This window comes from Tauraco erythrolophus, chromosome 4 (assembly GCF_009769465.1).
Source record: "Tauraco erythrolophus isolate bTauEry1 chromosome 4, bTauEry1.pri, whole genome shotgun sequence".
Classification (NCBI taxonomy): Eukaryota; Metazoa; Chordata; class Aves; order Musophagiformes; family Musophagidae; genus Tauraco; species Tauraco erythrolophus.
This window is the reverse complement of record NC_141468.1, coordinates 14,381,875-14,409,222: the sequence shown is the minus strand read 5'-3', so window position 1 is coordinate 14,409,222 and position 27,348 is coordinate 14,381,875. Positions and strand designations below refer to the sequence as shown.

Genomic DNA, 27,348 nt, shown 5'->3' with positions numbered 1-27,348 from the left:
CCCTTATATCCATTTTCTTTTTGTGCTGTCCTTGAATTTGTTAGCACTATCAAGTGATATTCAGCTTGTGTTTGAATACATATACATTTGGTATCTACATGTCACTATTTGTCTATGGGATATGTATCTAATGTGCCATGATAGTCAATAACGATCTAGTCATGTAGTCCGTGGAGCCTTGGAAGCCATCCGTTCACCTCCTCCTGAAGAGGTTAGCCTACGCTGGGTAGAACAACTAGCTCTTTAGAGTTCACCAACTGTATTGACTGAATCTCCAGCAACTCTAGGCATCTAGATGCTCCATTTTGTTTTAAATGTCTAAATTTAGTCCTTAATGCGAAAGCTTGACATGTCAAGACCTGACTGTAAACTTATTTAAAGATTATATGGCCATAAGGAACCATTCTGCCCAGTGGGCAATAGCTGAAATACATGCTAGATTGAGGAGCAGAAATGCTTCTAGGTGATAAGGTATTTTGAAATGTTATTGTAAGGATCATGCATGGTGTTTCAGCTGGTGTTTTAAAGCAATATTTTTTTTTTTTTTTTTTAATCCATGTAGTCTGTATATATGTGTATGTTGCAGATAAACCCAAAGTATTTCCAGCTTTGGGTTTGCCAGCACTGATGCATTGACACATAAGGAATTGAATTTAACTTTCTTTAGGAAATGATGTCAGATACGGATGCCCACGTGTTAGAAGAATGTATTGCTGAAGAAGGCCAGCTTTTCAAAGAGCAGGAAAAATGCAGGGATGAGCTATCCAGACTTGCACATCTGACTCGGCTCAAAGTTGAAGAGAGGGAACAGAAATCTAGGGATGTTCAGAAAGCCCAGGTAAAAAATTCTCTCATATAATTGGAAGACTCTTCTAAAGTCAAAGCTGATACATGCAGAAATTAAATTACTAGTGAGGAGAGCCTTATGGACTCTCATTTCCCACTTTACTTCGAAGTTCCATTGCAGCACAGGATGCTCACAATACTGTGGTTTTTATTTGCAATTTATAGTGCAGTGCAATAGTATATTGAAATATAATGCCACAATTGAAAAAAGGTATTTGAAAGGACATTTTCTTTCAAGCCTGTGGAATAAAGAAGCACAAAAGCAGATAGCCTCAACTAAGATTCATGGAAGTACAACTATGTGTTTTATTTTACAAATATATAGATATTAAAAGATAAACAGAAGTGCTACTCATTCCAAGGAGAGGCAGCAATTTTTATTCTCCTGACACGTTTCCAGGTGTAAATTGTTATATTCATGTGAAGAAAGATGGGAAGAAAACTTTTCCTTCTGTCACAGAAACTAGGACTATTCACTGCGTTTACTGCCTGCAGTTTGCTGGCGTTATAGTATCATATATGTGCTGTGATGTTGCACTGTTTGTACATGGGAACAAACTGTATATGAAGATCCACAACGTTTGTCTGTATTCAAATAAATTGTATGAGCTACACTTCTAGCACCTTGGGACTCTTTGACTGTCTATAAAAATAGAGTAAACAAACATGTCAAGCTTTGCACCTTCGATAAAAATCAGTCCTAAACTGATCAAAAAATTTAACAGTACAAAGTAGTGAACACACACACGCACCCAGAGTTGCACCCCAACATCCACCTTTTTGAATACCAGTCTCCTCCTCCTGATACCAGTGGGAGGTGAGAAAAGGCCCGTCCATTGAAGGTTGATGACACAGGCTATTGAAGACTGAACACAACTGAAATCAAAAGGTCTAGAGCCGTAACAAAATCTAAATGTACCATTCTACTCAAGCATTGGTGAATGCTTAAAAACCAGAAAAGAGCAAAAAAGGAATTTTATTTGAAAAGGTACAATTTCAGTGGTACATATGTCAAGTAATTGTATAGTGATGGAACCAAGGGATTGATTAATAGAAACAGTAGAACTCCAGCTACAAGGGACCAAGCATTTTAAGATGCAACATGAAATTATCTACATTAATAACAGTGATTGTAAGTTTAATATACATAGAAAGACTATGTTCTTTAATGTTATTACAGTAAAAGCATTTCATTATAATTAGGGTAAGTTCTTAGAATAATCTCACCTCTGTCTTTTCCTCATCTAAGAGGAATAGCTCTTCTGAGTCATTTCTTTGAAGATGTTTCTTTGATGTGCTAAAGTGCTCACTGAATTCTATTTAAATTTCAGATACAACTCCAAAATATTATTAAAGAAACAAAAAGAAAGGATCTTGAAATAAGAGGGTATAAAAAGAGGAAAAGAGAAATAAAAAAAAAGTAAGAAAATAAATGTCTTTTAAAGCAATTTTTATCCAAGTAACGTATGCATAAAATTACAGTAATTTTTTCTTTCACATTTGTCATTTCTTCAGACTCCAAGGATTTGCTAAAATATATAATGGTATCCAAAATGAAAGGAATAAATATATAAATTTGGTGCACACTGCTCAGCAAAAAGCAAGTGAAATTAAAAAACGGGTAAAATTGCTAGCAAATGAAATAGAAAATTTAAGGAATACTGTTATAACTCAGGAAAGGTGAGTTTTAAATAAGCTGTAGATCACAATAATAGAAATGTAAGATTAGAAAGAGGTAATTTAGTCCAACTTCAGCTATGGCTATATCATCCTTGATAGTTATTCTGATTTTTAAAACCTGATTCAAAGACATTTAGCTACGCTCTTACATAATCTGTTCCAATTTCTTGTCACCCTAACACTTCACAATAGGCTTGAGCATCGCTGCATGGCACGAAGCACTTTTGACGTTTGTCTGGCTGCTCTCTTACTTTCCTGTCCTTTGAAAGGGTAAATTGTCATCACATTCCCTTTGTATCACAGTTCTTGAGCTTCTGATATCTGCATTATTGTGCTATTTCATTCAATAGGAACAACGCTGTTATACGCACACTTGCTTATCTTTAGATAAAAAGTGGTCCAATACATATGTGATTCCACAATAGACTGGTGCATGGTACTATTAAATGAGTCACTAGCTAGTAACGCGGCTGTCTAATTATTAAATTAGAACAAACTGGGTTTCTTGGTTCAAACTCAAATTGGAGTTTATTGAATAAGGTTTATTTCAGATCAAACAAAATATGGTTTCAGTTTCCAGGCAATCCTAGTCAAAATGAAAGGTTCCAGTCCCAACAAAGAGGATGAGGTAGACAGTCAGTGCATATGACTCTTGTTTTTTCTAGACCATTATTTCATGGAGATGTCTTTTTGTTATCTTTTTGGCATCCGAGTGTTGATATTCTGCAATACAGATGGAACAGCAGTGTCTCTCAAATCAGCAGTTGGGAAGGTAGGAAACTAGTGAACTGTCTATGCGAAACAGGACAGCCAAAACAGAGTAGTTTAAAAATAATTTGATTTTCCCAAAACTTTTTTCCTTTCCAAAAAATGGCACAACTGGGCCGAAGAATGCATTCAGGGTACATGCACTCAAAGTATATCGTGAATCTCTGATTAGCTTGATTTCAAAATCACGCTGGAGGTAGCTAGAAGAGAAGTGGACTTCAGTGATTGAAGTGATTTTGTCAAGATGCACAAGTTGACATTTTGTGCTAAAATTTTTGATTTCTTCCCTATTAATTACTGGTGAAAAGAGGGGGGGAAAAAAAGCTAAGACAGTTATATTTTGTCTAGATAGCAGAAACATCTGGTTATCTTAGATGACCCTACTGGAGTAAAGATCCAACAGACATTTTGATCTCTGCAAACCTCGATTTAAAACTAGCAAGAGGTACTGAATTATCAGTAATTCTTTTGCCTATGGAAAATATTTTTGATCCCATTAATAGACTTTAGTATTGTAATATCACTAATTAACTGCAACCTACACAATTTGGAGGACAGACAGACAGAGTACCAGTCCAAATAAGAGAAAGGTTTTTCAGAAAATGTTTAATAACACATTGCATTTCTGCAATACTGTCATGCTTTCAGTCTGAAACTTGCTTTACAGAAGTTTAATTCAATTCAGCAATACCCTGTGGAACTGGGAAGTGTTACACACACGGGCAAAATGAACCAGAAGGAAGCTCCCTGCTTTGTATGGGGTAATTCAGCAACGCAACGATGGAGCCCATGAAGGGAGACAAAATATTTGTTCTGTGTTTTAACAGGAGACTATGCTTCTCCTTTCACTGCCTCTTTTGTATGTTGACGTGAAAATCTCTCCAGTGCAGATGAAGTAGTGATACTTGATCAAAAGGTGATACTTAACCACAATCCAATGCAGGAACTCTAAGTTCCATGTCGTGAGCAAATGAATGATCTGTGTGGCAACAAGAACCTGTATTTTAACTGAGGATCTATCACCTAGTGGCCAGCAAGGTCGCTGGAAATAATGAGTTCTGTTCTTTGTTTTATGGGTCTATAACGTGATCTTGTCACTAACCTTTCATTGTGATTGGTTTTTTTCTCATCTGTCAAACAGGGAAACTGATAATTTTCTTTTTGTGTGAATGTTGCAATACATGGTTTTTTAAACAATAACCTTGAACACCTTTGAATGGCAACCACAAAATTATTTCTCTCTCTTTAAATAGTAGGGCAGGATTTCTACAGATTAAGACTTTGCATCACAGTTTATGCTTCTACTCTTGATCTTTATTTCTTACATCCCCTTGGGCTACCCAGCGGAGAAGAAAAGAGCTGTAGTGCAGAACTCCGTATATAGCATTGTTTGGGGCCATAATCCAGTTCTCTTCAAGCTGGAAAGAGCTTGCAGAGAGGAGCTGTTCTCAGAGAGTCTTTCTACCTGTAATGCTTCTGTGAAATAGAGTGACAGAGAAGATCTTTTGTGTATTTGAGGGATTAGTTTAATGTCTGCTTTTAGTTGCTGCAATTGCTTTCGAATTGAAAGGACTAAAAACTTTCCTACTTTTCTGTTATGTTAAAGAAAACTGCAGAAGCAACATCTGAAGAATGCAAATAAGGTAACAATTGCAGACAGGCTCAAAAGTGATTATTGCAAAATTGTACAAACCGTGCATGAGATGAAAGAAAAGACAAAGCAACGGTGTCTGGATCTTGAGAGGCTTACCAATACGGTCACCCACATTGAAGAGGAAAATGTGCAGCTGTGCAAAAAATATGAAAGGGCTATTCAACAACAAAATGAGAGGTATACATGTAAATTTGATGTAATATAGTGTTTAATTTTGACATTCATGAGTCAACAATATTTTTCAACTATGAGCACTCCAAATTAGGAATACTAAAAGACTGTCTCACTACAATATTTCACTAGTAGTGAAATATTGCAGTCTGCCTCCCTGCAATGTCAGGGCTGCTTTGCATTACACAGATGTTTTTTCTCCATTGATAAAGATGTTCATTCTTCAGAACTATTATTAAAAAATATAGTGGATTGGCTACTGAATACCTTGAGAGCTTGTAGCTTCCTGCTCTGTTTGTGCTTTGTGCGCAGATAAGGTATAAAAATGCAGAAGATGTGAAGCTCCGTGATCATGTTAATCCATTTGTAAATTAAAAGAAGAGCTTTTAAAATTGTTTAAGAGACTAGGTCAACCTTTGCACTTGTTGGTTCTCTGATTTTCATATTGTAATTATGTTGTTACCTATTTAAAATGTTCTAAGTTTTCCCAGATTATTACTATCTTTCAAGGTTGTTACTTACGTATGTACACAAGTGTTCTTGAATGGAATATGCTGAATATGAATCAATTTTTTTTTTAAATTTTACATTTTCATTTTGGGTTTATTGCAGTGGTCTTCTGCTCAGAAATCGAGAAGAAGAACTATGCATTTTATATGAAAAAATAAACATGCAAGAGATGTTGTGTAGCAATGCAGATATGGAGATGCAAGTTACGGATGAAAAGATCAGATTTCTGAAGATGAAGGTAGCTGAGAAAAAGAGACAGATTCAATCCGGTTTAAAAACACTCCCAGTAAAGAATGCCCTGGATGCACATCTGGTGGTGCTTCAGATACAGGTTGGTGGGAAAGCAAGCCTTGTTTTTGTTTGCGTTATTCTGTATTTTAAAACTTAAGGTAACTTCATAGCAAAAATATATGTCTGCATGTGCAAAGTTTATTAAAGCATAAAGTTCAGTAACACACCTGTCTAGCAAAGCACTGATGCATGTTTGTAACTTCAGATATGTGAGTTTCTACGCTTTTGTGTAACTGGCTGATACACTTTGTTATGCACATGCCAAAGGCTTCCTGGGTATGGAATTTCAGCTAACTCTCCCCATAGCCTGAAATGTCAGTATGACTAAGCTGGAGAATGGGAGTCATGAGGAAAAAATGGGAATGCAGATAAAATTTGTTAAAACTGTATTGATGGGGGTAGGTGGAGGGGTGGGAGATATACTTAGCTCTTCAAATTTCTAAAATAATAACTCAATTCACACTTGACCCTGAGCCTACTCTGGAAACTCTGCTGCCTACAATGATATAATCCACATATATTTTCTTCTACACAAAAACAGTGTAAGTTTTAGTTCTAGTTACAACATGACATTAAACAACTAACAAACTGCAGTGTTCATCATTGTTTGGGACATTCTTTCCTTGCTTTCTGAAATGGCTCATTTACTTTTGACCTTATCTCCAGATGGTAATTTTTTCCATACATATTCTGTTAGTGTCTGCACAAAATCATAAATTAGGGTGTACCATTGCCATTTGTAGTTACATCGATGGAAGCCGTGATTCACTGTTAAATAGTGCTTGCACTTTTCTGTTAATTCTGGCCTTCTAAAGAAGCTGTATGCTCTGCTAAAAGAATAAAATGTTGTACAATACCTTATACAAATTATAGCCCGAAGAACTTTACAGTGCTGTTACAGATTTAAATGATGAACAGAGGAAGTATGAAAGAAAGATGATAGACTAAAGAAATAAAAAATATCTTGAGATAAGATTTAGAATTAGACTGAGGGTCACTGAGTCAAATACAGTAACAAAAATGCAGATTATTTTTGTGAACTGAGTCAATCGTGAAACTTTGACTTTTCTGTTCTTCATTCCTAAACTTTCTCCTTTGTGATGATGGTTCATATGAAGCCTGAAGTCACCATCAAAAGGAGGCTATTGTTATAGGTTATATCCCAACTTAGGGAGCACAATATTTCTCTTGGAGGTCTTTATTCTCAAGGCACCTACCTCTCCCCATTGATTGAAAGAAACCTTTGAATCATCTAAGAAGGATACTTCAAAGGGCTCCTATATTTGAAATACAGTTTAGATCATTAGATCATTTTAATTAGGCAGGCTGAATCCTGTACCTGCATCTCTTAAATTTTATTCTTCTCTTTTTCCTACCCTTCCTGTCTCCTTAAATCTTGGGTATTTTTCAGACTTTGTGATCATCTTCTTATCTGTACTAGTTTTCTCCTCTCCTGCTTTCCCAACTTTCCCTTAACGCCAGAATTTTTTCCTTTTTCTCCCTCCACAGGTGAATTAAACTTTCTAGTATTGAATGCTGAATGATTTTCCAACAACAGATACCCGTCATTGGTAATACTTGAAATACATAGAGAGAAATCTGAAAGGAAAACAAGATCAAGCCTCATGAAATAGAAAAAGTTTCAGTATTTGTTGTTCATTTGCATTTGACTGAGATCTTTTGACTTTTTTAGAGACACTGATTGATTCTCAGTCTCACATAGTCTCAACGGATGCTTTAATCAGTAAATTAGCTGTTCTGAGATGGGATATCTATTTCTGTTACAGATGTACCTCTTGGAATAGATGGATGAATGAATACATTGTATTCAATAGGCTGTGGAAACTGACCCCATATCTTGACAGCTGTAGTACCCATTGGGAAGGGGAAAAGCACAGATCAGGGCTGTGTGCCAGTTCAGGAAGAAAAAAAATTTGCCTGGGTCTCCTGTACTCCTGCGCTTCCTTTATCTGACACAAAAAATACCTGGTGAAATTCTAAGGTAGTTTTCCCTGGGCATAAAACTATGTAACTTTTAATTGGGACTGCACATCAAGGGACTGTTCCCACTGGCTGAGACGACCGATGAAAACTAATCTGCCTTCATGCATCAGTGAGAGATACTCAGCATTAAGCATGAATTAGTCCAACATGAGGACCTGCTGAGCTGTCAAGACGCTGTAGATGGAACTTTCATGGCTCAGAGTTTAACATAACAGGGACCGACAGTTTCGTTGAAGCATTTGGCATCAACATTTATCCAATTTATTTAATACAACCCTATGAAAATCTCCAGACTACACCATTGCAGCTATAGAAGAATGGGACTAGTAGAGAGAGAAGGAGTTCATCTAGGCAATCCTGCTCCTACTCTAGCATAGGACTCCCTGTGAGTCCTGAGGGCTAAGCTGTGCTTTCAAACCATCGCTGGGAAACTCCAGTTTCCTCAGCCAGCCATCCCAGTGCTTCCTTAACAGTGGAAAGATCTTTCTTAACCGTTAGCCTGGATATTTCTTGCTGCAATGTAACCCTATTGATTTGTGTTCTGTCCACCAGGGACACGACAGATCATTCTCTTTCTCCCTGCAACAACACTTCATGTTACTGGAAGAAAGTGAGTCATGTTCCTCTCCCATCCTTTTGCTAGGCTGCACAATCCGGTTTCTTTCCATCAGCCCTTACGGATCTTTCTTGGATCATTCTTTTTTTGTCTTTCTTTTATTTTGGCAACATAGTCTTCTCTTCAGGTGCAGTGCCTCATATCCATGGGTGAGAGTGAAAGGATTCATTCAGGCATCTTGCACATTATATTTCTGCTTACATGTCCAGGTACGATGGTAGCTTTTCTTGCAACAGGACATACTGATTCGTGTTCATGGAAGTGTATGTAACAACCAGATCCTTTTCTAAAGAAATATCTAATCAGTTGATCTTGATTCTGTATTTGTACAGGTAATTTTTTCTGCCTACACGTAGCACCTTGCATTTGTTATTTAATGTTACCTCTTTTGTTCAGATCTTTTTTCAAAGCAAGGTAATATTGAATTTGAATCTTCTCCTCCAAAAAGTATTTGCAGTCTCTCTGAGCTTAACCTCATTCTACTTATGTAGTACTTACCTTATATTTTCATCAAGATCCCATCTCCTTAGCTTGTTTATGAGAATGTCATACGAAACAATATTGAAGCTATGTAAAAATCAAGATGTCTGATACCTACTATTTGTCATCCACACAACTGTTAAATTATCATAGTAAGAAACTGATCTGGTTTGGCATGACTCAACACATCTGTGTTGGCTGTTATTCATACTCCTTTACTTTTCTAACTACCTACAAAAAAAGCTTAGATTTGTTCCAGATTTATTCTTCAGAAACTGAAGTTATCTGTAGTTCCATAGCTCCTTTCCCCCTGATTTTTAAAAATAGGTATGATATTTACCCTTTAGATTCTAGTGTTCTGCGTACCTCTCCTTCCTTCTCTGAAATTTCCAAAATAAGGACCAGACCTCGATTTCTCCAGACCAGTCCCTTTATCTAGGCACATGTTCCCTCTCATCTGTTCATCTTTCAACAATTCCTCCTGACTGATTACAATCAAACATAGAAAAGCCTCTCTTGTAGAGCCTGTTCCTATCCACTGTATCAAATCCACTCCAAGAAAGACAGGGATTTTCTTTTAAGACCTAGAATCTCTTAGAACTCAGATAATCTTGTCCAAGCAAAACACTACAAATGAGGAGAAAATAAAGAAAGATGCCTATAGTCACATCACTTAAGCAGTCACAGAATAGCGTGGTTACTGCTAACTGTGCTTCTAACTGTGTTTTCCATACTTCTGGATTAGCCTGCATCTAATCACTCCCATTTCATGTAAAAGTAAGCCTAGTATTTAAGCTTAACATGAAACTTTTTCTGGATTTTTTTTTCTGGATTTTTTTTTCTGGTTTGGACAGTGGTTTTGCTGCAATGGTCCATCTTCTCTAAATTAACTTTCAATCTTGCAAAATTTTACTTAGTGAGATGGTCCAAATCTCATTAAGGTAGCCTGCCTCCAACAAGGCATTTTCATCTGAGTTAGTAGTTGAGATCTGGCCCCAGATAGGAAGTATCACTGGAAGCATACCTGCATCCTGTTGTTTGTGCTGGTCCTGCACTTACATTCTTCCACTCTGTATTTTTGGGCTGGAGTTTTAGTTGTTTATAATGAAAATAAATCTTCTGATACCTATTGCTCACTGAATGGCGTTCATTTTAAACCGAATCATGGTTTGCCAAGGAAACGGTTCATTACAGTCATTTAAGGTTTTTACTTTGCCTGCTCTTAGACAAAGTGTAAAAAAGCCAGCTGCATGATGCTCTTTTACCAGAAAAAGAAGTATTTAAGACAAGTATTCTACTAATGTTCCATAATGACCTGAGACAATCTGTCCATTTTCTATTTTCCAGTTAAACAAGACTCATTAACTTCCAGTGAACAAACTCCATCCCAGTAGCAACATTTAAACATTTACTTTGTCTTTTTGCTGACTGCTCATAACTTTAAGAGCCCGTGACCACTTACTTCCTTAATAATATCATCACCTGCAATTCATGGTTAGCATTTCTAGTGACTTACTTGGATCATGTTATGTTAGAGCTAATAGGTCAAGGTTGGAGTGACAACGTGCTGACAGATGGCCAGGTGCATATCAAAGCACAAAAATCCCCACCACTGTCAGTCCTGCAAGTCCAAACATGAAGAAATTGTCCCAGTCACTTCTTCAGTGAGTATTTATGGGAAGCATGGATGTTCAACTAGCCCATTCTGGGAAATGTTGTTCCATGGGAAGGTCTCAGATCAGAAAGGTCAGGGAACACCTGCCTCTCTGGGTACTGGGAGTACCACATTGCTCAGTGTCACCACTGAGTCACTTCAGGACACGTGCCTGGGAACTTTAACGTAGAAAACTTGGATGCCTATAGAGATGAGACCTTTAATGCTAACCAGTGGGGAAGAGGGACTTCCAGATTTCACTTGCAACCAAACTGTCAGGCACTTGTATCCTTCCTATGTCCCTAAATGGATCCTGTGGGTCAAACAGAAGATTGCAGGGAATAAAGGAAGACCCTCCAACTCAAATGTTTGGTGTATTCCTGAGGATAAAAGAAGTAGCCTGAGGACAAAGCAGCAGGTGGGACAATTTCATAGCAGACAATTTCTGGCAGACAGCAGAGTTCACTTCCATCCTGCAACTGCCATACTATTGTTTCCTTAAAAAATAAATTTCAGGTGGCTTATAATCCTTTGTGTTAACCCTCTCCCCTTCCCAGCACAAGGAAACCTTGTCTGTTAACACTAAGTCTGCGGGATCAAGCTCTGGGGGTGAGTTAGGCAGGGACATGTTCCCATTGCGAGTCCCAGAGGAGCCCCAGGCACCTATCGCTGCACCCACACAGTCACCTCCACCGTTGGAGGCACCAGCTGGACCAGGCTGCAGAGACCTGGGGAGGGGGGAAGGAAGTGGGTGCCGGTGGGGGCTCCCACCCTTCCCAGTGCTTCTCTCCCTCCTCAGGATGGAGCTGTAGCTGTGGCAGGTCTCAGCTCACTGCCCAGCCCCAGCAGCTGCGCTCCATCTCTCCACGTGCTAACGGTGACTGTGGAGGGTGGCCCTGAGCCCACCCCACTGTGGCCCAAAGGACAGGATCTGGTTTGAACCATCTACAGCTTTTCATCCAGGCTACTCAGCAGAAGCTGAAGAAGGTACCAGCCCCTGGGGCAGCCTTTTTCTGACTTCCCAAACATGTTCAGAAGGTGAAAATCATCTTCTGACCAAGGGCTCTTGTCATGATACCTGGCGGCTCAGAGAAAAAGCCTCTTTCTGTGGGGCTGAATTATTTATACACCTGATTTTAGGTGGTTGTGTTGCACATGGAGAAGGAATCAAAGGAACTGCGTTCAAGACATTTAAACCATTAATAAGATATAAGCTGATTTATATTTGGACATTATAAGGAAGACCTGTGACACAATCTACTGTTTTTTAAATTCCCATTCATTAGCAACAGGACAGGAGAATGACATATATCCACCTCCAGTTTCGTAGGGAAATGTTTCCCAGTGTTTGACCAGTATCGTTTTGCTTAGTCCTACACCGCCCAGGCATCCCAAGCGTCTCCCAGCAAGGCTGGAGTCTTGCTGGCAAGCCCAGGTGTTGGCAGTGCAGCCACCCACTGGTACACCCAGGCTGCTGTAGTGCAGTTCTCCTGGTGTAGACTGGGGACATGGAGACCTTGCATCTCTGGTCATGTAGTAATAGTGGGGCTTTTGGCTTCTTGTCTGAAAAAATAACTGTTGTGGCTTTTTGTTTCCTAGTATTCCCAGTGCATGGACAGGATTAAACAGATGGAGGAAATATTTGCTGACCCTGTGAATGAAAGCAGAAAGCGAGACTTGGGAGGGAAGGACCCATCTCCACCTGAGCTGCTAAAAAAGATTAAGCAGGTAATATCACTTCAGATGTCACAAGCTCTCATGCTGATTGATCTCTTTTAGAAAAAAAGAAAATTGTATCTTCTATTTCTAAAATAAAAGTTTCTATAAGGGGAATTAAGATAATTATGATTGGCTAAGGGGAATTCCAGCCCAGCATCTGCTTTCCAGGACAACATCATTTGGTTACAGCATTGATAGATAGGGGAAGAGCAACTGACATCGTCTAGCTGGACTTATCCAAAGCATTTGATACTGTCCCACACCACATCCTTGTCTCTAAACTGGAAAGACATGGTTTTGACGGATGGACCACTCGGTGGATAAGGAATTGGCTGGATGGTAGCACTCAAAGAGTTGTGGTCAACAGTTCAATGTCCAAGTGGAGGCCAGTGACGAGTGGTGTTCCTCAGCGGTCAGTACTGGGACCAGTGCTATTTAACATCTTTGTTGGTGACATGGACAGTGGGATCGAGTGCACCCTCAGCAAGTTTGCAGATGACACCAAGTTGTGTGGTGTTGCGGACACGCTGCAGGGAAGGGATGCCACCCAGAGGGACCTTGACAGGCTGGAGAGGTGGGCCTGTGAGAACCTCATGAAGTTCAACAAGGCCAAGTGCAAGGTCCTGCACGAGGGTCAGGGCAATCCCAAGCACAAATACAGGCTGGGCGGAGAATAGATTGAGAGCAGCTCTGAGGAGAAGGACTTGGGAGTGCTGGTGGGTGAGCAGCTCAACATGAGCCGGCAATGTGCGCTGGAAGCCCAGAAAGCCAACCGTGATGCAAAAGGCTGCATCAAAAGAAGCGTGACCAGCAGGTCGAGGGAGGGGATTCTGCCCCTCTACTCTGCTCTCGTGAGACCCCACCTGAAATACTGTGTTCAGCTCTGGAGTCTCCAACATAAGAAGGACATGGAGCTACTGGAGCGAGTCCAGAGGAGGGCCATGAAGATGATCAGAGGGCTGGAGCACCTCTCCTGTGAAGACAGGCTGAGAGAGTTGGGGCTCTTCAGCCTGGAGAAGGCTCTGGGGTGATCTTATAGGAGCCTTCCAGTACTTAAAGGGGGCCTACAGGAAAGCTGGAGAGGGACTTTTTACAACAGCGTGTAGTGATAGGACAAGGGGTAATGGCTTTAAATTGAAAGAGGGCAGATTTTGATTAGATATAAGGAAGAAATTTTTTGCTCAGAGGGTGGTGAGGCAGTGGAACAGGTTGCCCAGAGAAGTTGTAGATGCCCCATCCCTGGAAGTGTTCAAGGCCAGGTTGGATGAGGCTTTGGGCAAGCTGGTGTAGTGGAGGATTTCCCTGCCCATGGCAGGGGGGTTGGAACTAGATGATCTTTGAGGTCCCTTCCAACTCTAACCATTCTATGATTCTATGACAACTGGATGTGGGACATTTTGAGTTCTTCCAGCAGAGGCTGGAGAACAGGAGCAAAACATGGGCTCTGTGCAGTACACCTGGCTCTGCAGCATCCTCTGCCAGCTGGTCCATTCGCATCATTGGCACCCCAATGCAGACCCTCCTGCGTCACTACGGGAAGGCACAGAAAAGGCGGCAGAGGGAAATAAACACAGAATAATAAACAGCTGGCAAACAAACTTATCATTCTTCTACAACTGACTATTAGCAGTTCCACCACAATGCTCAGGCTGTGAGCAGGAGGCAGCCCCACTACCCTCTTAACAAAGTCTGCAGATGTGAGACAGGATCAAACATCCTTCTCAGCCTTTGGCTTTCCTGCTTTGTGTCCAGGCAGCACAGGGAGCCCCAGAGCAGACCTCCATGGAAGCGCAGCCAGGCCGGCCAGCAGCTGTGCGCTGCCTGCAGCACCGCCGGCCATGGCCAGAGGAGGCTGCGAAATGAGGCGAAGCTTAAGGACCAATTCGGGGCATCTCGTGTGTTGCATGTAGGGGGAAGGTAAACGGATGGAATGAGCAGCCATGGCATTTCCTTATATATTATTGTCTGTCCCATTTATAGGGGCAGAAAACTCCCCCCACTGTATTTAGTGCTCAGTGGGAGGATTCACACAGGGCTGTGAAGGTATTAAAGTACCAGCAAGCTCAGAGCAGTACACACCTAAGTCGTCCTTTTGAAATCCAGTTTGTAATCATAGAAGGGTTAGGGCTAGAAGGGACCTTCAAAGGTCATCTAGTCCAACCCCCCTGCAAGGAACAGGGATATCTCCAACTAGATCAGGTTGCTCAGGGCCTCATCCAACCTGGCCTTGAACGTCTCCAGGGATGGAGCATCCACCACCTCTCTGGGCAACCTGTTCCAGTGTTCTACAACTCTCATGGTAAAAAATTTTTTCCTAATATCCAATCTGAATCTACCTCCCTCTATTTTAAAACCATTACCCCTTGTCCTATCACAACTGGCCCTCCTGAACAGCCTCTCCCCATCTTTCTTGTAGGCCCCCTTGAGGTACTGGAAGACCGCTATAAGGTCACCCCGGAGCCTCCTCTTCTCCAGGCTGAACAGCCCCAACTCTTTCAGCCTGTCCTCATAGGAAAGGTGCTCCAGCCCTCTTATCATCTTTGTGGCCCTCCTCTGGACCCTCTCCAACTGGTCCATGTCCTTCTTATGTTGGGGGCTCCAGAACTGGACGCAGTACTCCAGGTGAGGTCTCACGAGGGCAGAGTAGAGGGGGAGAATCACCTCTCTCGACCTGCTGGCCACACAGGTCGAGATTATGATTTACCATGAATCCTTCCCAGTATCTGCTTGAATTAGTTGAGCTTTTTGCTTTACTTTCCCCTATTCCTCGACAGAAGGGAGCTCTGCATAGCCAAGCAGGCTACAACACAGCCTGCTCTTACCAGCCTGCACATCAAAAAGCCAAGTTTCTTGGAGTTGTGAGATAACTTTGAATGTTCTCTTTCACCCTCCTTGTGTTTTTAAAGTCCTTTTAGTTGCACAGTACTTTATTTTTTAGTCTTTGGAGCTTATCCTTTTTTTTTTTTTAGCAGCAGGAGAGAAAAGATATTTAAAGCAAGAGCTGAAACCTTCTCATTACAGCGCGACTCAAGAAGCCAGAATAAAAAAAAAAAAAATCACTAGAAAAAAATCCTTGCTTTCAAGAAAATCACAGCAAGGCAGTAATAATGCTGGTGTAACTCCCTGCCCCCCAGAAGGGTCCAGTCTGATATGGAAGAACTGTACGACTGACAGGAACCAACTGAACCAACTTCACCCTCTCTGATACTTGGCAGAGAGGGTGAAAAATTTGAGAAATCTGATGGTGAAGTGATTACGTATGGCCGTGTACTGGTGTTATTTCAGCAGCTCTCAGAGCAATCACAGGAACACCTTGTGTTGCACCTTCCCCTGTCATTTACCTACACCCCGTATACTCCTTCTTGCTGCAGCTAGAGGTAGAGCTGGTGCAGAAGGAGGAGAAGTTGCTGGAGACAGATTTTCTCTACAAGCACGTTTCCCGGCTGACGGACAGAATCCGTGCCACAGCAGAGGACGGGAAGCAGGACACACTGCTGGTAGCTAAAAGGGTAAGAAGGGCATTGCACGCTCTGCTTGCTGGCCTACACAAAATGAAACAGTATCTGGGCAAGAGGTAAGATGACTCACTTGCAAATTACAAAACTAGCGGCTGGAAATATTGATAGGCAAGTCATATGTTACTCTTCAGAAATTATAGGCATTTAGTAATAATGGTAATACAGACATAGCAAGAGCGTTAGGTAAGTGTCCTTTCTTTTTGAGAGGAAGCTGCATCATGAGTAGTGCCTTTCACCAAAATACAGGATAACTTATTTCTCAGGTTGAGTGCTTAGAAACTTGGGAGAATCCTCCTTTTGTGTACGTACTTAACAGCCTTTCCACAACAAACACGCTATGGATAAAAAGAAATAGGGAAAAGCCAGGTAAGTTCTATATTCCTCCAACACAAAAAAAGATAAGACTTGAAATCTGGCTCAAAGTTTCTTTGCTATTTAGGTAAGGAAAACCACACAGGCAAGAAATATCATTTTCAATACAGTCGTTTCTGTATAATTATAGCTATTCCCTTTCAACTGCCAGTAACATTGTTTGGGGAAAAGCAAAAATCCTCTCACCACCTCCTTATTGAAAAAGGTCCAAATAGAGCAGAGCCAAGTGAAAGGCAAAAAAAAAAAACCCCAAAACCAGCAAAATAATTCGTGTAAAACAAGGCCAGGGTTGATTTTTTTTTCCTTAGGTGTTAGGTTTGGCACTCAGAAAGACTTAAAACACATCTTTATAGTAAACCATTAATTTTCCACAGAGAGAAATAACATGGCTGTTACATGGGTTTGTGAAATCATGGCCACGGACTAATAAACTACTGTAAAAATGGCAGCGTGCCAAAAGTTACATCCGAGTGCTCTGACTCTCCCAATTCCCTATTAGTCACTTAAAAAAGAGTATTTGAGTTTCGTTGGGTTTTTTTGTTTAAAAGATCCCCAGTCACTCAAGGATTCCTGTCCTGTTCCTTTTCTGTTCATCCCCCTGCCAAGGATAACTTCCCAACCCCAGTCCCACTGTGTCTGCGTTATCACTCAATTACCTTGTAAGGATCAGGCTTATTACGCCTTTTTTGCAAAGTTAATTCTGCACAAGGTCAATTGGAATCTGGGTTTCCAACCTGCCCCTCAGTGAGTTTTGCTATTCAGCTGAAAGGGCAGGAGAGAAATATAAACATGCTTTTCTGTACCTTGTATTGGCATAAGTGTGACTTTAAATGCAAGTTTCTGTGGTTCCAAGCAGAATGAAGCACACGTCCTGTTTCATTAAGCCATTTTGAAGTATGGAACTATTTTTAAAAATTGAGTCAAGCTGGACTTGTTTTCATGTACTTAATACTTACGTAAGTGTCATACCCTGTAAGAGTCTGAAGGGAAGCCCTAACTAAAATGCATTTCTTACTTACTCCAGAGAAACGAACTGCAGAAGAAGATAAAGGACAGAACCCAGAAGATGATGGCTCTTGTTGCAGAACTATCCATGAAGCAAGCACTTGCCATTAAACTACAGCAGGAAATGAGAGACAAAGAACAATTTGTGATGACTGTTTCCTCAAGGATAGATCAAGGCCTTCCCCCTCCTAAAGAAACAGAGAAAGAATGGTTGAAGATATTACGTAACGAGAAGATGCAAAAAGAAGCAGCTGAAGCCAGAGCTAAAGTAAGTTTTTGTCACACATTGCAATTAGATTTCCAGCCTCATCTTTTCACTGCTCTAGCTTGTCTTTCTGAAAGAGCTGTGCTAACTCCCTGCGTAGCTGTTCGCTGCCGAACATGGAGCTCCAGGAGTCAGTGGAGATGACGGTGCAAAGACAACTACTAAAGTGGTCATTGCGGTTTTGCAGAGCTTTAACTGCAGCCTGGTACAGTGCTTAGAACTGGTCATTGAATCTGAGGGAGAGAACACATTACACTCAAAGGAAGACTTACCTTCAATTAAAGTAATTTGTGTGACCATGGTTTGGGATGACGGATGAGAGCCATAGGTGAAGTATTGCTTTCCATTTGATTTCAAGGTAAAGCTGCAAAAGGTGGGGTATGAAGTTCAGGAAAAATAAGTTTAGTCCACATGCCAGACGTAGTGAACATCAGATCAGAAATTTCAAGAAATCATATTGCTGGGCAAGACACTGAGGGTAGGCAAGGCAGCACATCTAATAGTGCTTCCAATTCTACTCTGCTGGATACTATGCCTCCTTAGTCGAGACCATCAGTGATCCCTGAGCAGAGAGCTCCCAAAGAAGAAAAAGTAATACAAAAATAAGAAGTGTATACTGAGGGAACTCTTGCTGATGGGATATTAGCTTTGCTCTAGGAGTGCTTTACTTGATCATTCCAAGGGAATCTGAAAGGCACACAATGCTGGGAGAGGAATATACTGCACGTACACTTAAAGAACTTGAAGTCACACAGAACTGGTGCGGTAAAACTGGTTTAGAATAAGAAACTTCTCTGTCATTAACACTTCTCCTCATGCTATGACTCAGTTTCCTTTCAGTGCTGTGGATACAAGCTCACTGCAGTAGCTGTATTCAAGAACAGCTGCTGTCAGCATAAATATAGCCACATTTTGAAGCATCAGAACAATTATTCCATTCCTGAGCTCTTCTGTGCACGACTACTACAACTTTTAAAAGTTCATCTAATCTGTTTCCTTTACAAATAATGAAAGCATTATATGCTCAAACTGTATACTACTTAAAGGACAAACTCACATCTACATAGTCAGTAAGTCGTGCTTTCCTTTCAATGAACAACTAACACCTGTCTGGGTTTCCTGGTTTGCTAAGGACTAGACTAAGTGTTTCCTTTGTCAGGTATTCTGTATGTTGGCTCAGGAGAGTACTGGAGTTTGGAAGCATATAGTCACTAAGTGATCAAAAGGTGTTTCTCTCACAGCAGGCTGCAGAAGAGGAACAAGCTGCAGCGCCCGGCTGTGTCCGCACGACAGCTGAACGGCGCCCAACTGCCTGTATCCCAGACGATGAATACAGTCTCCCATTGCCACGGCCCTACGGCGGCGCTCTGGCTCCTTTCAAACCAAGTGAACCCAGTTCAAATATGAGATATTTCAGAAAACCTATTGTAAAGCCAATTGAAATCTGAACAGACAGCACCTAAAGCAGGAAAGGCCACTACTGGCTGCTGAACGTCAAGAGTCCATAGCATTTACACTACACTGAAGGAATGTCTGTTAGTGTTTAGCTAAATTCCATATTGAAAACGTAGTAGTAGTTAATGAAAGAAGCATAGCTAAGTAATCAGTGATGCAAGTTGCCTTCTCCTGGCTAGGAGGAGCCTGGTATCCCAAATGCAGTGCAGTAATTTAAAATGTTAAGAAAAATGAGTGAGCATCGTACTACACTTACTGTTTTTTTCCAGTTGAAGTTTTATTGCATCTGATTATATTTTATAATACATTTCATTAAAAAGAAAAGGCTGAAAAATCTTCTCTAGTTATTAATACAATATGAACAAAGTCCCCATCACTTACACGAATACGATAACATAGTTTTCTGCAGTCTGGGATTGGACTTTACGCTTGCCAGACAAATTTTATTTATATTGAGAAAAATATTCCTTCCCTCTACGCAGTTACTGAGAAAGCTAAAACTCTTGCTCCACTGATGGCAATGACAAGGGAATGACTATGAACTTGCCAAGTCACTCCAGAGAACTGGATCTTTTGATTTCACTGGTAAGGAGCAGGAAGCATCAATGGAAACTACTCAGAGAGAATATCAGAGGTTGTTATTGAAAACCTCCAAAATCTATCAAATTGTCAATGAGTTGCACTAGTTTTAATAGTCTGAAACTTTGATAGAGGTGTTGCTAAATCCAGTGAAGACTGCAGAAACCCCATGTCAGAACTTTTAAGTTTTCTCTGCATAGCAAACTGCTATTACTATTTTAAATTAATGTCACAGTTCAGAACTTAACAAAAACCAAACAACACTATTCAGTTATGTACAAATAAAAGTTGAAAATGAAGGAAAAACAACCTCCATAATTTCTTTTTGAAGGTAAGGCTTGAACTGTAACACTAGAAGTTGTGAGGAAAGAATTAAGTACAACTCTGTCCAAGCCCCTGTGTTAAGATAAATCTCCCAACAACTTTTCTTCTCCTGTATTGCTTACAATATATTATACATATCTTTAAAAAACAAACAAAGAAAACAAAACCTATCACATGCACCTTAAGGAGATTCTATTTTGTGCTAATTACAAAACCAAATATATTAGAATCCAACTCCAAAGGCAGAAGTACAGTAAGATAACACTTGACCACCACAAAGAATAAATACATCATTACTTATGCATTATATACAGAAACTGATTCACCATTTGTTATTCTTACCTGCTTTACATCAACACACCAATAAATACTTTTATTAATCTAAATGAGTAAACAGTTACTGGTTTCTTGCTACTGTACAATGCAACTGGACTACCTTTTTCAGGATTGTCTATCTTGTTAAAATAATTTATATTACTACCAATTTTCACAGCGTGTTTTAATACTCACTGTAGTTCTACTTATTTGACCACTTAAAAATGAAACCACAGATATATTTCAAACCTGGGTTTGTGTCAGATGTGTTTCTCTAGGATTTATCTAGAAGTCAGTAATTTGGACCAAACACTATTTTGAGTTGCTTATGTCAGTAATGGTGACTACCCAAAACTGCAGATTATTTGGGAAATCACATGGCATTTAAGTTTTAAAAAAACAAAGTTGGCTGCATGCTTCTGCATGAATTCTTTTATATGAGCACCACAGTTGAACAGCCTTCTTCAACAGTGTGTTATTTCAGGGATATTTGAGGCCCAAAAGCGTCATAGTGTGTTTGAGTGCTGTTTCCTCTACAAATCTCACATTAACATGGTCTTGGTTTTCATACAGATGCACACCTAGAAAAACATAGGGAGAATGTCAGTATTTACAAAATTTTAAGTGTTCTTGCACACTTAGTCCCACAGTCTATGAAACATCTTCGTCTACAAAACCAAAAGATAAGGTAAAAGATAGAAGCATTTTCATTTACACAAAATACCTACAGCTTTCATGGAATTGCTTGGATGCTCACTCATGGCAAAAATGTTCCCATTGTGGGATATAAGTAATTGATATCCCACATGGAGGAAAGTTAGACCATCTCGGGAGGCTGCTAGGGATTTCCATACTAATTCTATGCTGGAGATCCAAACCAAGATTTAAGCACAGTGGCTACATTAGTGCTAGTACATAAAATGGACCAGGACACGTTCTACAGAGTAACAGCTACCACCGCGCTGTACATGAACTACTCTGAAAAATGCAAGTCTGATAACTGGATTCAACACACAGAGGATCTGGATGAACGGATACGCAGTGAAGAAACCGCCTGACAATTCCCATCAGCAGAAAGATGACGAAACCTACGTGTTCAGACATCACTGGAGTTTTAGAACTCTGTTACATCAATACAGTCAGGATATAGATGAACGTGAGCATCAAAGGGTAAGGATTGCTGGTCTTCCAAAGCACAGAATTAACGTTACCTTGATTCTCTATCTCTGCCAGCATATTAGTCAGGTAGTTAAGTGGCAAAAACTCTACAGGGACCGAGAGTCTCTCAGGGATAGGCCTGCTGCACTGTAAGGGAGAACATGTCAGGTTAGTTCACAAAGTCGCATAGTGTCAAGTTTCAATGTTATCTTTAGGCAGAAAGGTCAGGAATCTCAACACTGTCAAAACAAAAGATTAAAAGAAAAAAAAAAGGCCTACGTGCTCTTACCTGCCTGTTCCCCAGCTTCTCAAGCAAAAGTTTCACATATTTCCGGGCAATGAAATTAGCATTTATCGGATGGTTCCAAAACTGGCGGACCTTTTGACCAAGAGCCTAGAAAGAAAAAAAACAAACACCAAAAACCTGAGAACCTAAAACACAGGACAGTGGAAACTTTGACAGGAAAAAGGAGAAAAAAACAGAAACAAAATCCAGGCTGTAACACAGACTGCTTTGCTTTCAGACACTGATGACAGAAGCTAAGACGTCATCAATTTTAGCCATGGAGCCTTCCTTTCATGGCCAGTAACTAAGAGATTACAATACGCTCCCAAAACGTGGGAAACGATCAAAACCTTGCTACTCAGTACCCAGTGAGCTACTCAGTAAGCTTCTATCAGCCTGTCCATTACCTCTCTCCCATTTGGCATGTTTATTAATTGAGGCCTGAAATGACCATTTAACCTTTGCTGTGACTCTTTGGTTTAGATCCATTCTTCTTCCAAAGAATAACACAGATGGACCATTCCTCAACACTCTGCTCCATTCAGAACAGGGCTTCTCTCAGGCTCAGTCTAAGGAATCTTACAAAAGCAGAATGCTGACGAGGAGAGATACTGGGAACACAATTTGCACCCCATTATTTAGGGCATCGTCCTGGGAATTTATAACATTTATAACACTCCCAAAGGCAAGAGATTTAAACCCAGATGTCCCAAAGCTTGCAATCCTAACCAATAAGCAAATAAATATGAACACACTGTGAAATTAGTCCCACCTTCTGCTATTTTCCCTATCAAGACCTCCTCCGCCCATCACTTCCAGTTATATTAACAATACAGAGTAATGAAAGAGTTCATTTAGGAAATGCTGAACAGTTTCAATGGTGCTTAAATACTTGCTTCTGATGCAACTGAAGTCATCTAGTGACTGTAACCTGCTCAAAATAGTCTGAGTCACCCCAAAGTGTCCTTTTTGGCAAACAAACTATTCTCTGCATTTTTTCCCAAAGCTGTAAATAGACACAATAAGGCACTAAGTCTACTGTGCATAACTAGCAGTACACGTCCCCTGAAGCACTCACAGCTCAGCCCCTCGCGTCAAAGTGCGATTGGAATGGAGTTCCCCACCCACCAGGCCTGGGGCTGACAGCTCAGAGAGGCCTTGCACTGACCCAGCTCACCAACCCATGCCCAAAACAAGACACAGAGGACAAAGAACCTCCTGTGGAGTTCTCCTTCCCTGCCCCTTCTCAAAACTGCTGCCAAATAAAGAAGCCCTTGTTAGAGGAAAACCAAAGCGGCACTTCTGGCCATTTGAACTACACGTAATAGCCCATAATGAGCAAACAATAAGCAACTTATGTTGAGAAAAGCCTGTTCTACAGCAAGGCAGTCCTGGAGGGGGGTCCCTGGTTTTCCTCTGCTCATTGAGATGCTGTGCTTCCTCTGCAGTACTGTGGTGTGCACTAAGAGCTAAAAGGGGAAGGGAGAAGTCAATCTTCCATTCTGCTGGAACTTTCAATGGAGCATCAGTAATTAGTTCCAGCACAAGACTAAACAAGTCACCTTATCAACGAGTGAGGCTGGGAGATTTCACAGAGGGGGAGAACTTGTAATTCAATCCCCACCACAGAGTTGTGATTTGATCAGATTTTACAGCTTTTACTGTGCCAGCTTTTGAACATATTTGATAAAATGAATAAAACCAAATGCAGAGGTCACAACTGAGAAAGACATTTGTGGATGCTAAAAAACACACACAAATCCTCATAAATCCTCTTTAAGCCCCATTAAAACCTTATTGCTTTATGCAGATGAGTACTCAGTAGAGCAGTGTCAGTCTTGTCGATTTGATTCCTGCAGGGTCCTGGAGACACTGCAAAACACTATGGACAAATCTGTAATTTTAGTTATCGGGGTACCCTAGAGGTCATGAGAAGCAAATGGAGAAACTGTGGAGGTTCAGGTTATATCTGTGCCCTATGTGAACCACAGTTAAGTCTTCCATTGGCTTAATCCTACACACAGGGAAGACCTTCCTATGGTTTCCAAAATCCAAGAAACGACATCCGAAGTCATTAGTTACCTCAGGAAGTCTCATGACAATACTGAACTTCAGCTTTTCATTCTCCTCAGTGTCATCCAGATCTATAAGACAAAAAAAAACCAACCAAACAAAAACCCACAAAAAACATCCAGTAACACCCTAAATAAAACTTTCAACTTTCACTGAAGACGTTCTGAATAAACATCATCTCTAATGAAATGAAAATTTTAAGTAAGCACTATTAGGAGTGTTATTTATGTTTATACCATTTATATAAATATTTTTCTGTGTATCTGTATGTAACTTCACCATTTTATGTAACAATTTATACAATAATTCAAACAAGTTTTGACTAAGCAGAACTCCCCACATTTATAATATTTCACTGATTGAGATCAGGCACAGCTCGATACAGCATATTGTGTTGTCCCTTTTCTTGAACACCAGAGAACGAGCACATCACAAGGGAACACGGTTGTGGCTGTGATGAAGTGCATTACTGTTGAAGAGTCTTATCATGGTGCTGCTGCATCCCAGGAAGCTTATGCTACAGTTCTCTATTTCTCCCTTCTGCAAAAGGCAATTAACATGTGTGTGATGCCAGCTGCAACTGCCAATTTGTCCGACTCCCCATCTTGTTCTGAAGCCTTAGGCCCCAGTCATTCCCACAGCACACGTGCTAGCTTGCTCCTAAGCCTCCTTAGTGGAAATGAAGTACTTCGCTTCCACTCAGAAGGAAGCCACATACAGAACATGATCTGCGCTTGATGCCTACACGGGTTCATATAGAACTTAATTTTAACTCATGCTTTTAGTTAACATTATGTGATATTTAGAAGATATCCACAAGCTCAATATTTACTAAAAATATTGGGATGCTGAGTCAGGTAGGCTTTTGTTTGCTTATTTTGAATTTTTACTTCCTAGCACAGAGCTTGTAGCTGTTTGCCAATCCCAGCACTAGGATTACCTTAGAATCATAGAATCACAGAATCTACGGTTAGAAAAGACCTTTAAGATCAAGTCCAACAGTAACCTAACACTGCCAAGTCCACCGCTAAACCATGTCCGTAAGGGCCACATCTACACGTCTTTTAAATACCTCCAGGGACAGTGACTCAACTGCTTCCCTGGGCAGCCTGTTCCAATGCTTCACAACCCTCTCGGTAAAGAAATTTTTCCTAATATCCAATCTAAACCTCACCTAATGCAACTTGAGGCCATTTCCTCTGTCCTATCACTTGTTACTTGGGAGAAGAGACCAACACCCACCTCGATACCACCTCCTGTCAGACAGCTGTAGAGAGCGATAAGGTCTCCCCTCAGTCTCCTTTTCTCCAGGCTAAAAAATCCCAGTTCCCTCAGCTGCTCCTCATAAGACCTATGCTCTAGACCCTTCACCAGCTCTGTTGCCCTTCTTTGGACAAGCTCCAGCACCTCTATGTCTTTATTGTAGTGAGGGGCCCAAAACCGAATATAGTGTTCCAGGTGCAGCCTCACCAGTGCCGAGTACAGAAGGAAAAAAAAAAAAAAATCACTTCCCTACTCCTGTTGGTCACACTATTTCTGATATAGGCCAGGATGCTGTTGGCCTTCTTGGCCACCTGAGAACACTTCCAACTCATATTCAGTCGGCTGTTGACCAACAGCGCCAAGTCCTTTTCTGCTGGGCAGCTTTCCAGCCACTCTTCCCGAAGCCTGTGGCGTTGCATGGGCTTGTTGTGACTCAAGTGCAGGATCTGACACTTGGCCTTGCTGATTCTCATACAATTGTCCTCGGTCCGTTGATACAGTTCCCTCTGTAGGGCAGATCAATAGTCCCACTCTACTTGGTGTCATCTGCAAACTTACTGAGGATGCACCTGATCTCCTTGTCCAGATCATTCACAAAGACACTCAACAGAACTGGCCACAATACTGAGCCCTTGGGAACACCACTTGTGACTGGCCACCAACTGGATTTAACTCCATTCACCACAACTCTTTGGTTTTGGCCATGCAGCCACTTTTTTACCCAGCGGAGCGTACACCAGTCCAGGCCATGAGCAACCAGTTTCTCCAGGAGAATGCTGTGGGAAACAGTGTCAAAGACTTTACTAAAGTCCAAGTAGACAACACACACAGCCTTTCACTCATCCACTAAGCGAGCCACCTTCTTGTCATAGAAGGAGATCAGGCTAGTCAAGCAGGACCTGCCTTTCATAAACCCATGCTGACTGGGCCTGATCATCTGGTTGTCCTGTAGGTACCATGTGATAGCACTCAAGATGATCTGCTCCATAACCTTCCCCAGCACTAAGGTCAGACTGACAGGCCTGTTCCTCTTGTTCCAAACATAATTAAAGCAAAAGCTGAGGACTGCATAGCAGACTAACTTCCTTACATATAGATGTGCACTTTCATAGAGTCATAGAAATCCCCCAACAAATTCTATGATGATCTTTAGTATTCACTTTTCTACAAAGTCCGAAGTGGAAAAACTGTCAACTCAAAAATTTTCCCTCAAAAGATCTTTCTTTGTCTACTATGGTAAGGCTCACTCATATAGTCTGAGCCCTAATTTCCTCCTTTCAGCTGGGCAACACCATCAGCTACAGCCCTCACTGAAACAACACTCTGTGAGAAGAACTGAGTCTTCTGGGCGGTAGATCCTGGGTCTGTTTTAATGGCTGAAAGGACATCACTACCAATTAGCTGGCTAGCAACAAACGAAAACACATGAAACTCACTGTACCTTTCAGCAATTTCCTGACACTTGTTTCTGTCAAATGCAGGACTCCATTATCAATATAGTGCAGGAGGGTGTGCAGAGGGAGACATCGAACACCAAGCCCCAAGTGCAGAGTGTGAAAACCTATGAAACAGAGACAAACTTGTATGGTACAACAATATATATTTTTTTTCTAAGTCTGTATTAGAGACTGGCATTACTCTAGAGAAAGCCAACACTCTTCTTAACTTCTGACTGTTTCTAGTTTGTGAAGAAATCAGTTTATCAAAGGTCATGTAGTCTTATTTAGGCATCCTTTAAGTCCTCTCAAGTACAAATCTGTTAGACAAGAGAAAAGCCAAGGGGACTGAAAACAGTCATTATAGCAATAAAATCATTAAACATAGAATCATAGAATGGTTTGGGTTGGAAGGGACTTTTTAAAGATCAACTCCCCTGGCAGGGGGGTTGGAACATGTCCAAGCTGTTGCCTTATATCTCAATTGTTCTATTAATTTGTCTTTTATCTCCCTCTTTCGTCCTAATTAATCAAAACCTGAGACCTCACCACCCTCAGTATGTGGCTGCCACCCACACATTCCCACAGGCAGCGTTAAGACTTCTCACTTAACATCAGCCAGATGATGGTTTTGTCACCACGTGACACCACTACATGGCAGCATTTCCACCCACACAGTGCAAGTTTGAGGAACAACCTCACACCAAAAACAGTTTCAAAGACTGGAGACAGATCAGGAAACACAAACTAGAAAGATTCAAGCAGAATCAGAAAGCATTAAGTAGTTAAGAAGTCTTCCCCTAACAAAAATAAGCAAATGCTTTGAAAAGACTCTAAGCAATTATGAGGAGATCTTAAAAATGAAAGTCTACTATCAAGATCAGCTCTTCCATCAAGGTTGGTGGC

At 40.8% G+C, this 27,348-nt stretch overlaps 2 protein-coding genes across 2 annotated transcripts in view; one reads left to right on the top strand and one right to left on the bottom strand.

Annotated features, from left to right (window-relative positions):
* Positions 1 to 19,001, top strand: part of CCDC146 (coiled-coil domain containing 146) — a 78,316-nt gene extending 59,315 nt beyond the window's left edge. The window contains exons 10-18 of the mRNA XM_086610692.1: positions 668 to 838; positions 2,178 to 2,266; positions 2,362 to 2,526; positions 4,901 to 5,125; positions 5,732 to 5,960; positions 12,274 to 12,402; positions 15,765 to 15,902; positions 17,308 to 17,556; positions 18,795 to 19,001. Coding sequence (XP_086466818.1) covers positions 668 to 838; positions 2,178 to 2,266; positions 2,362 to 2,526; positions 4,901 to 5,125; positions 5,732 to 5,960; positions 12,274 to 12,402; positions 15,765 to 15,902; positions 17,308 to 17,556; positions 18,795 to 19,001 — 1,602 coding nt within the window. The remainder of the gene's footprint in view (positions 1 to 667; positions 839 to 2,177; positions 2,267 to 2,361; positions 2,527 to 4,900; positions 5,126 to 5,731; positions 5,961 to 12,273; positions 12,403 to 15,764; positions 15,903 to 17,307; positions 17,557 to 18,794) is intronic.
* Positions 19,002 to 19,349: 348 nt separating this feature from the next.
* GSAP (gamma-secretase activating protein) overlaps positions 19,350 to 27,348 on the bottom strand; it is a 55,532-nt gene continuing 47,533 nt past the window's right edge. Inside the window, exons 27-31 of the mRNA XM_086609711.1 lie at positions 26,448 to 26,567; positions 23,753 to 23,814; positions 21,674 to 21,778; positions 21,438 to 21,531; positions 19,350 to 20,807 (exon numbers count right to left, since the gene is read on the bottom strand). Of these exons, the coding sequence (XP_086465837.1) occupies positions 20,707 to 20,807; positions 21,438 to 21,531; positions 21,674 to 21,778; positions 23,753 to 23,814; positions 26,448 to 26,567 (482 nt within the window). The 3' untranslated portion in view covers positions 19,350 to 20,706. The remainder of the gene's footprint in view (positions 20,808 to 21,437; positions 21,532 to 21,673; positions 21,779 to 23,752; positions 23,815 to 26,447; positions 26,568 to 27,348) is intronic.